At 46.8% G+C, this 10,680-nt stretch overlaps 1 protein-coding gene across 1 annotated transcript in view; it reads left to right on the top strand.

The window, feature by feature from the left end:
- The window catches only part of Slc4a8 (solute carrier family 4 member 8), a 68,417-nt gene that overhangs the window by 43,265 nt on the left and 14,472 nt on the right, over positions 1-10,680 (top strand). The window contains exons 14-19 of the mRNA XM_013348638.2: positions 628-873; positions 2,271-2,376; positions 3,438-3,599; positions 5,260-5,373; positions 7,610-7,771; positions 8,535-8,786. Of these exons, the coding sequence (XP_013204092.1) occupies positions 628-873; positions 2,271-2,376; positions 3,438-3,599; positions 5,260-5,373; positions 7,610-7,771; positions 8,535-8,786 (1,042 nt within the window). The remainder of the gene's footprint in view (positions 1-627; positions 874-2,270; positions 2,377-3,437; positions 3,600-5,259; positions 5,374-7,609; positions 7,772-8,534; positions 8,787-10,680) is intronic.

Raw genomic sequence — 10,680 nt, 5'->3', positions numbered from 1 at the left:
AGGTTTCTCTGTAGCTTTGGAGCCTGTCCTGGAACTAGCTCTTGTAGACCAGGCTGGCCTTGAACTCACAGAGATCTGCCTGCCTCTGCCTCCCAGTGTTCTGGGATTAAAAGTGTGTGCTACCACCGCCCAGCATACTTTTTAATTTTTAAGAAAACCATCTTAACTGATTCTGACTCCTTCCTTTTATATTTTAGAATAATTTTAAATTGGGTCTACTGTCCTTTCTTCATCTTCTGTTTGTGAATGTGGTGGGCCCGACAGTGCTCTGGTTTCCACCCTGTAAGACTCTTTCCCCACATTGTATTAGAAGTAGAAATACATGGGACCTGAGCCAGCCCCGTCTTCCCATTCACAACCACTCTTATAATCAATCACATTGGGTAGTAACGGCAGAATGATTTATTGCAGATGCAGTGTTTTCTTCCTTCTCTGTTTTCTGTGCCTTTGCCTGGCAAACAGCTCCAGTGAAGATGTTGAACACGTTGTCCTAGGGCTTTACTGCGGCGTGCAGTACTTGCAGCCTTAGGGACAAAGGGTTGCAGTGCTGGTGTGGATAAGCTGAGCCCGCCCTTTGTCTCTCGGTGCCTCCCTTCCGTGTTCTTCACGAGCTCCGGTGTTTTGCAGGGACTATGCCCTATCATACCTCTCCCTGCGAGCCTGTATCGGGCTGTGGACTGCCTTCCTGTGTATTGTTCTTGTGGCCACTGACGCCAGTTCCCTAGTCTGCTACATCACCCGCTTCACCGAAGAAGCATTTGCCTCCCTGATTTGCATTATTTTCATCTATGAAGCAATAGAAAAGCTGATTCACCTGGCAGAGACCTACCCCATCCACATGCACAGCCAGCTGGACCACCTCAGCCTCTATTAGTAAGTGTGCTTCCTGCCTTTCTTCATTCCCCGGCCTCCACTTACAGAATTGGGAACTTTCTCTTTACCAAGACATGGTAATCAAGTAATTTACACTGCTACATATTTATCATTGTAATGCATGTGTTTAAGTATTAATGTATCTTGATCATGTTCACCCCAATATACTTTTCTTTATATTCCTCCACCCTGTCACCTTCTACTGATCTTTTTCTTCTGTCCAAACCAGTCCTCCTTCTCCTTTCATGTCTTCATGTGTAAGTGTGTGTGTGTGAGTATATGAATGCGTGCATAAGTGTGTGTGTGTGTGTGTGTGTGTGTGTGTGAGAGAGAGAGAGAGAGAGAGAGAGAGAGAGAGAGAGAGAGAGAGATCGATCCACTGAGTTTGATTGGGGTTGCTCACATGAACATGGGTTACTGACAAGGACATAGACCTTTTGCCAATGGTTAGGCCACTGAAGAAATTGTCATCCTTTGTTTCTAGCCGCCTGCCACTTTGTTTGGCATGGAGTCTCTGTTGTTTGACACTGTGTTCCCAGCCAGCTGACCTGCAGGTTCCAGGTCCTTTGTCTCCATGTTATCTTCATCGTAGGTGTAAGGGATTGCAGCTGCACGCAGCATTTCTAGGTGTCTAGATCTAGAGGTTTAAACTCAGGCTCCCATGCTTGTATAGCAAGCAAGCACTTTGCCCACTCAGCTACCTTCCCAGCCTTGAGACTGATTTTCCTTTAAATCAAAATGTAGTTTTGTGACTTCTTTCTGCTGAGATCTGAATTTTAATTCTGTTATAAAAGGCATGGTTTCTAAAAGCACAGGTGAAGCAATGGCGGTGAGAATGGCAGTCAGTTGGCCATACTGATGTAAGGCATGCTGAGGCTGGGAGGCAGCGTGGTGGCCTGCAGGACACTGTGCCTAACCTGGATGGATGAGAGAGGAGGGAGGGAACACTGGAGCAGCCAGGCCTGGCTCAGCTGGAGCAAGCAGGAAATACTGGGTATGGGAGACACACTCCAGGAGGTGCTGATGTTTGCACAGAAGCATGGGGTCAAACCCTCGCTGTGCAGATTGATTCACAGCAAGAGCTTAAGAGATAGAAACTAAACAAGGAACCTCCCTGGCTTATTGTGGGCATATCACATGGCCGGCATGGATTGTCCATACCATTTTATCCAAGGCTTACATGCTGACTGAGTGGAACACACCTTTAGTCATGACCAACTGAAAATCAGTGTGTGGTTGTGTTGATAAATTGTCTTCAACCAATAGGACCCATCTTCAAGATCTGAAGTGTATGAGAAATAGAGATAGCTCTGACAGAGCCTTTAACCTAGGCACAGCCAAGAGCACTTAGTAACTAGCAGACAGCTTCCGTTAGGGGTGTTTTCATCTTTCCCTAGCTGCAGGTGCACGCTCCCGGAGAATCCAAGCAACCATACTTTACGGTACTGGAAGGACCACAACATCGTGACCACAGAAGTGAACTGGTCGAACCTGACTGTTAGTGTAAGTCTGGGGATGGGCAGGTCCTCTGTTGTGACCACCGGGTCTATAAAGGACTTCTAGATTGAGGTAGAGCAACCCTTTGCCGGACCCTGGCATTTAAGCTTAAGCCGGGTTCAGTGACATTCACCTATAACCTTGGGAGCCCGAGGTAGGGACACTGTAAGTTTAAGGCCACTAGGGCTGTGCAGAGAGACCCATCTGGGGGCTTAAGAACCATTTTGATCATATAAACTGTAACTGTGGGGGGGCGCATTGTGATCATATTGATATACTTAAAGATCTCTTTTTCTTTATCATGCTAAAATTGATACGTTTTATTTATTTATTAATCTCTGTAGCGTCCTTTGAGGGAACAGTTGGCTGGTACACATTCTGCCACATGAACTCAAGAGTCACCTCTTGTGTTTATTTTTGAAAACTGCCTTGGGATTTGTAAGAATTTATAAGATATACTTGGAAGAAAAACTGGTCTATTATTGTGACCGTGTTTGTCCCTCCAGTGACATGGGTTTCCCTAAGATTTTTAAGATGACTTTTATACTCTGAACTGTTGCATTTCCCATTAGTGTGTGCTCATTTCTTACCAGATTCTCTCTGTGACATTTAGAAAATTTGCTACTAATGGCAGTGATAGCTTTATTTCATTTCTTTGTTTTATACAAGCATGATGGCTGATTTTCATTAAAAAAAAAACTCACAAAAATGAATGAAAACATAGGGACAAGGACAGGTCCAGGCTCTGTGTAGCTGGAAGAATATTCAAATTTCAAAGGTTATCTAATAAGAATAATACCACCTAAGTTCTTCCCAGAACCTCAGAAGTGTTTGTTCCAGACAGTTCTAACTTCATGCCTAAGTGTGTTGGTTAGGACCACCCAGTAGTCTTGACAGGGACCTGCTAGTGAGGGCCCTAGCTGCATGGTGGTCACGTGGCCAGTGCTGGTGGCCTGTGCTTGCCTGCAGCCATGGGATGGCAGTGCATGGTGAGCTGGGAAGGTGGCAGCTAGCTGTTTGTCCCCATGTGCCAGCCATTTTGTATCCCAGAATTCTTGTTCCTCCAGGAATGCCAGGAGATGCACGGAGAGTTCATGGGCTCGGCGTGTGCTCATCATGGACCCTACACTCCCGATGTGCTCTTTTGGTCCTGTATTCTCTTCTTCACCACCTTCATCCTCTCAAGCACCTTAAAGACATTTAAGACGAGCCGCTATTTCCCGACCAAAGTAAGTAGCTGCTCAGACGTTGCTTTTGTGTTAGGATTCTAACTACAGAACTGACTCTCAGCCCCATGCTGCTGTGGAGATTGGCATCATGGGGGGTACCAGCTTTTTTGATAAGCTGCACTGGGGCAGGGTTTTCCAGTGTGTGGCAGCCTCCTTCACAGCTCCATGGTATGGAGTGAGGATGCCTAAAGCCTTTCTGATTGAAAAGGACCGGGTAGGTTGAAGGTGGTGGTACTGTCCCCTTCTCGGTTCCAGAAGGCTGTTCAAGTTCGTGTCTGAGATTCTGAGACACATGGGATATAAAACTAGAGCTTGCACGTTGGAGAGATTGGCTTATGTTCTGTAAAGGACCCAGAAGCCCCTTCCTAGGCGTGGTTCCTGCCATAGGCTACAAACTCTGTGGCTGCAGGAACCAGCCCGTCTTTGTCTTGGATTCCTTCCCTGACCATCTGAAGCCTCAAGAGCCATTGTTCATGTCCCAGGCAGGATTTCTGCTGGTTCAGGCAGAACAGAGCTAGAGGCCCGAGTTTGAGCAGCCGTGTGAGCCATGGCTTCAGCCAGTCCACTGTTTAGGCACATCCACATACTAGAGTATGGGGGAGGGGGGGCTCGGTTGTTTACCATGATTAAATCCATGTTTAATCCATGTTTAAAGCCCATCCACAGGCCTTAGTGAGTTTGCAGAGTAGCTGAGGGAAGCAACACATTAATAAGTTCACAGTCTGTTTCCTATCTAGTCAAATAGTTGACAAGTGGCTGCTAGATGCTGACCAGTTGCCAAGCCTGGGTAAGTGTGGGGTGGTCAGGGTCTGAGTACTCAGAGAATGCATAGAACAGTGATGGAGAGTGTGCTTCAGATCTGAGGCCTCAGAGAAAAGGGACATTAGTAGTGATGCTGTGTGTGCCAAGATGTCTGTGGGGAGCTGAGACCAGGGTTCTTGTCCCTATCTGTTATTAAAGCTCATCTAAGCTCTAAAATGGGGTGATCCTCTTGGGATAGGCCTTAAAATGAATGGGAATACATGCGCACACACACAAGCACACATACAATACACACATAAACACACCACACACACACAAGCACACGCATGTATATACTACTAAATGCACACAAATACATACCACACACACATAAACGCATACATATCACAAACATGCACACACACCACACATGCATATGTACACACGATACATGTGCAGGTGTACACACACCACACACACAGACACAAACAAGAAATAAGCTTTATTGGAAAAATTGAAACAGGAAAGAAGTCATGGGGGGGCAATGGCAAGTTTTCAGTGGGACCATAAGGGTGTTAGCAGTGCTGAGAGGACTGTCCAACAAAGCCCTAGCCTGAGGTGTTTGAGTTAAAGCCAGTCCTTGACTACACTGTTATTCCCTAGAAGGCCCCTGAGCGTAGCTCGCCTGGGGAACTACATTTCCTAGGAGCCCCTAGCGTTCCATGCAAAGGCTGCACAGGCGCAGAACGTGGTGTTTGACGCACGTGCATGGGGAACCCTTTAAAGGCTGGAAAGCTGTCTGTTCGTTCTCTTTTCCCCTTCTCTCCCGCATGCTGTAAGAAAGACAGCTGCTAAGTGTTTTCTGAGGAACAGTAGCTCTTGAGGTGCTAACTTCTCTGCTGATTCTTTCTCACGCCAGGCACGCTCCATGGTGAGCGACTTTGCCGTTTTCCTCACCATCTTCACAATGGTGATCATCGACTTCTTGATTGGAGTCCCATCGCCAAAGCTTCAGGTTCCCAGTGTGTTCAAGGTGCGTAGATCCTGAGTGTAGATGGGTCTGAAGTTGAGCTCAGAGGTCCAGTAGGTAAAAGGTAATGTGTGTTGTTATGAATACCTGCCCTGCTAAGCTTTAGTTGAATGGAAAATGCCATTTCCATAAAGATGTGCTGGTGGAGAGATGGCCCCAGGAGCACTTGGGTGATGCTTCACAGAGCTCCAGCTTTAAGGAACTGGGAAGGAGGAAAAATGACGTAAGACCTAAGAAGATCTTGTTTGAAGTCCAGGGCTCCTGCTGAGCCATCAGGACATCTCTTCAACCATATTTTACGTTTGTTTATTTATAATCCATAGCAGTTTAACAGCTCATATGCAAACCGAAATTCTGCTGATTCATTGGGATCCCAACTCTATTTCAGTGCAAGGGTTATAAGCAGACGAGACTGGAGAGCCGAGCTTAGTTAACTCCACAGACCCTCATTGGGTGGAGAAGACAGAGAGCCTGGATATGTTCAGCTTCTTCAGAAAACTCCAGAGCAGGAGGGGCTGAGGATGGCAGGAAGACAGACGGTAGTAGAGGCGGTTCTCGAGGTTCCACAGCGCACTCCTTAATCCCAGCATTCGGGAGGCAGAGGCAGGCAGGTCTCTGTGAATTTGAGGCCAGCCTGGTCTATAGAGCGAGTTCCAGGACAGGCAGGGATGCTCCATGGTGAGCAACTTTGCCCTCTTCCTCTCTATAAGGGCTCTCTCTCCCTCTCTTTTGTCTGTTTAATTTTGTTAAACTTGTTAAAATGCTGAAAGGGTTAAGAAACATCTCCAAGGGCCTGGTGTTCTTATCCCTGTGTGAATGGTCACTATCAGCTTTGTCTCTAATACCTAGCTGGCTACAGGACAAATAGATTTTGTATAAAAGCAGGCAAATTTGGAGCATTAAGCAGTCCTTGGGGAAGTTCCGTGGTGCACAGGCTTAAGACCTGAGTTGATTTCTGGGACCTCTGGGAGGCAGGAGAAGATCCGAGGAAATGTGGCTGGTGCAGACAGCTTAGGAAGCAGAGAAGAAGCAGTCTCTTGCCTTCCCTCCTTACGTAGCCAGCCCTAGCTCCCAAGGCCGGGCTGAAGGCTGGCATAGTCACTTCTTATCCACTGGGGACTAGTTCTGTCCTCCGTTCTAGAAAGGAAACTCTGTATTTGCAGACAGCCTGTGTGCAAGCGCCTCGGTTCTTCCAGCATCTCTAGACTGCTCTTAGCTACAGCAGTTGCGTGCTGTTACCCTGCAGTGTTAGAGAGCAGTGTAACCCAGAGGTGCCTCCCCAGCATCTCTAATTTGCAGCTGATGGAGTCGACAGATAGCAGGCCCAGCTGAGCGACCACCTATAATATCATTAAAGCATTAGCAAGCTTCCATGGTGGCCTGAGAACTTAACTAATAGCTATGCCTACATAGTCTTACTATGGAAACAGAGGTTGTAAAGTTTTAGAATTATTTAACTGATTCAAAATCCAGGACTTCCCAGCATTACTGAAGAGTTCTTAATCCAAGTGTCGTAACTAATGTAGCAGCCAAATGCTCCAGATTTAGCGATCTCTCTTGTATTTGCTGAGTTTGGGGTCATTATGGGTCAGAGAATTTTCTCCTCCGGTACCATTTGTCTGTTCTTGGTGTGTACCAAGGGTGGGGCTCAGAGTTTGAACAAATGCTTAGAAAGCCATTGAAGAGGGTCCTAGGTCAGACATCCCCAAGCTCTGGGACTCTTAAGTCTACAGTTCCTGGGCTCCTTTTCACCTCTGCTGAGGGCTGATGGACAAAAATCTGAGTGACCGGGATCCACGTGGCTGTCTTTTGTACTTCAGACGGTCCTCGGCTCCAGGAGGAGTGGTGAGAATCATCCCCATTACAGACATTTGTCTCAGGAAGTCATTTTATTTTAAACAACAGATTTAGTTACTAATAAATTTACTTGGACTGACATTGAGATAAAGTTGCTTTCTCTGCACTTGGGGACTTGGGGAATAAATAGAAGGCCATGTAGGATTAAGGAATATTCCACAGGAAGCTGTTAAGTGATGATTGATTGCTGAGGGGGATTTGGGGGAAAAGGCCAGAGATTTCCTCAGGGGTTGCTGTATTTCATGTTTTGTTTTATTTTTTTCTGAGGATTTTCATTCAAATGAGAACAAAAAGAAGAGTAGACTAATGATTAAGCTTGGTTTGTTTTGCTCGAATCTCCAGAGTTAAGATGCAAAAATCCAGCTTGTTTTTAATCTCTTAGCCAACACGGGATGACCGAGGATGGTTTGTTAGTCCCATCGGCCCTAACCCCTGGTGGACCGTGATAGCTGCAGTTATCCCGGCCCTCCTGTGCACTATCCTGATATTCATGGACCAGCAGATCACAGCTGTCATCATTAACAGGAAGGAGCATAAGCTCAAGGTAACCAGAGCTTCCAGTCTGGACAGCTGAAATGGTAGCTTCTTAACGTTTGTATTTTAGGATAGGCCTGGCTCCACCAGGAACTGAACTGAATGAAGTCTCAGAAGGGCTTTTCATTGCTGGAGGTGTTCTCACCTCCAGCCAATAACGAAGATTGGACCCTGAGATGTGGTGTGGGAGGAGTGTGGACTCAGTACTCCCCTCTCAGACTGTGTAGAGATGGGTGGCCCGAGGTCCTGCTAGTCCTAAATAGCTACCCGTTCTGAATCAACAACCAGCTTTTGCAGGAGCAGGATTTCTCCCGCTGAGATCCAGCGTGAGGCCTTGAGTTTAGGATTACAGACAAGGGTTAGCTCTGACTCCTGTATTAGTGAGATGCCACACGCCTTCTATCTCTATGGCAAAATCCAGACTTAGCAAGGATGGAGACGGTGTCCAGGAGCTCAATAAAAGCGTTGCTCTCTAGTATCTACAATGGTCACTATGTGGCTTGCTTTCTGCCGCTCTTCTAGGGAGGCTGCTTTTGAATCTGTGAGACTCAGGCAAAGGAAGCTGGAAGCCACTGTATAAAGACCAGATATTTGCATATATATAGGACAAACCAAACTTCCCCTTTTCTTCTGTTCCCTCCTAACTGGGAGGGCTATAAGAATTCTCCAGACTCTTTCCCTTACACTCCTGATAGCTTTGAGTCTGAAGCCTTTAGCTCACCGTTACACGACCTGCTTCAGCCAGCTCACTGAAGGTGCCTGTTTCCCCACAGAAAGGCTGTGGCTACCATCTGGACCTGCTAATGGTGGCCGTCATGCTGGGCGTCTGTTCCATCATGGGGCTGCCTTGGTTTGTGGCTGCGACTGTCCTGTCCATCACACATGTGAACAGCCTCAAGCTGGAGTCTGAGTGTTCTGCTCCTGGGGAACAGCCCAAGTTCCTGGGCATCCGAGAGCAGAGAGTTACAGGCCTTATGATCTTTGTGCTGATGGGCTGCTCGGTCTTCATGACGGCTGTCTTAAAGGTAATCAGTCACTGAGGGTCTTTGTGCCAGGAACCCTGCTGGGGATGCAGTGGCTCCGATATATAAATATGCAGATCCCTGCCCCGGAAGAGTTCATCCTTGTGAGTAAGGCCATTAAATGTGCTTAAGAAAACAAACATGGTAATTATAAAATGTAATAAGTCATCTGATGGACCACTGTCTAGCCATTTTCTTTCTTTTTTGAATAGGTCCCTTCATGTTGGAGGACCAACCCAGGGCCTCTGCATGCAAAGCAAACACTGTGTTGCTGAGCCCTGTCCCAGCCCTTCTTACTCCTGGGATTTTTTTTTTTTTTTGATACAGGTCTTATATGGCCCTGGCTGGCTAAAACTCACTATGTAGACTAGGCTGGCCTTGAACTTGTGGCAGTTGTCCTACCTCTGCCTCTTGATTGACAGGATTGTAGATATTATTCTAGTATGTTTTTTTTACTGCTGTGATAAAGACAATGACCAAAAACCACTTGGGGAGGAAAGGGTTTATTTCACCTTGTACTTCCAGGTAACAGTCCATCATAAAGGAATGGCAGGATGGAACTGAAGTAGAAACCGTGTGGCATATTGGCTCATACGCTGGTCCATGCCCAGCTGACCTTCTTATACAATCCGGGCCCATTTGCCTAGGGATGCTGCTGCCCACAGTGGGCTCCACAGTAATCATTAACCAAGACATGCCCACAGGCTGTTCTTTACTGACATTTCCTCTTCCCAGGTGACTCTTAAGTTATATCAGGTTGGTAATAGACTCACTGGCACAGACAACTGTCCAGCAGTGCTGCAGACTCGTCAGCAGACCAGGATGTCACTCTAGAGTGGGACAACACGAGAATCCAGTGTGGACTCTGTAACCCTGGAGGAGTCGAGTTGTTCTTTAGCCCAGGGTGAAAGCAAACCGAGAGACTAGGCATACAGGATGCTGGGCAGCGGCTCCAGGCTCAGCACAGAAGCCAGGCAGGGTGGGGACGTGGTAGAGGTAGGAAAATCATGTTTAAGACCTTCCTTCTGTGCACAGCAAATTCAAGGCCAACTGTGTGGAAGCTGAAAGACATGATGTGACAGGAAAGCCACGTTCACATGCTGTGTCCACCACGTAAAAACCCAGCATGACAACATGTTCTCAGCTAGTTTCCTCTCTGCTGCCCTCAAGACTCTAGGTCAATAAAAATGAATTTTTTATAGTTTGTGGCAAAATACATTAAGTTTCTGAGAAGGTACCTGACAATGAATATGGAAGATTTAAATCACAACAGTGATGCATGTGTTTGCATTTGACCACACATGTGTATGTGCATGTGTGTGCATGTGTGTGCACATGACCACAAGTGTGTGCGTGTATGTTTATGCATGTGTGTGCACATGACCACAAGTGTGTGTGTATGTTTATGTATGCATGTGTGTGCACATGACCACAAGTGTGTACATGTATGTTTATGCATGTGTGTGCACATGACAAGTGTGTGTGTATGTTTATGTATGCATGTGTGTGCACATGACCACAAGCGTGTGTACATGAACACACTTGCATGTGTGCTTGCACATGATGAGTGTTTGTGAATGTGTGTGAACATTACCACAAATGTGTGTGCATGATTATGAGTGTGCACATGACCGTGAGTGTGTGCACATGACCGTAACTGTGTAGCTATCCCATCTGTGTCCTCATGTTGAGGAAGGAGGATGGCTGGCAGAGGGAGAAGCTGGAGGAGACACAAGGCCCATGTTACATATGGGTAACAAGTTCATTTCAAAATAAAAAGATTTTGCCGGGCGATGGTGGCGCACGCCTTTAATCCCAGCACTCGGGAGGCAGAGGCAGGCGATCTCTGTGAGTTCAAGACCAGCCTGGTCTACAAGAGCTAGTTCCAGGACAGGCT

This window comes from Microtus ochrogaster, chromosome 15 (genome assembly GCF_000317375.1).
Source record: "Microtus ochrogaster isolate Prairie Vole_2 chromosome 15, MicOch1.0, whole genome shotgun sequence".
Lineage (NCBI taxonomy): Eukaryota > Metazoa > Chordata > Mammalia > Rodentia > Cricetidae > Microtus > Microtus ochrogaster.
The sequence above is the reverse complement of the archived record's forward strand: the minus strand, read 5'-3'. Positions and strand labels throughout refer to the sequence as shown.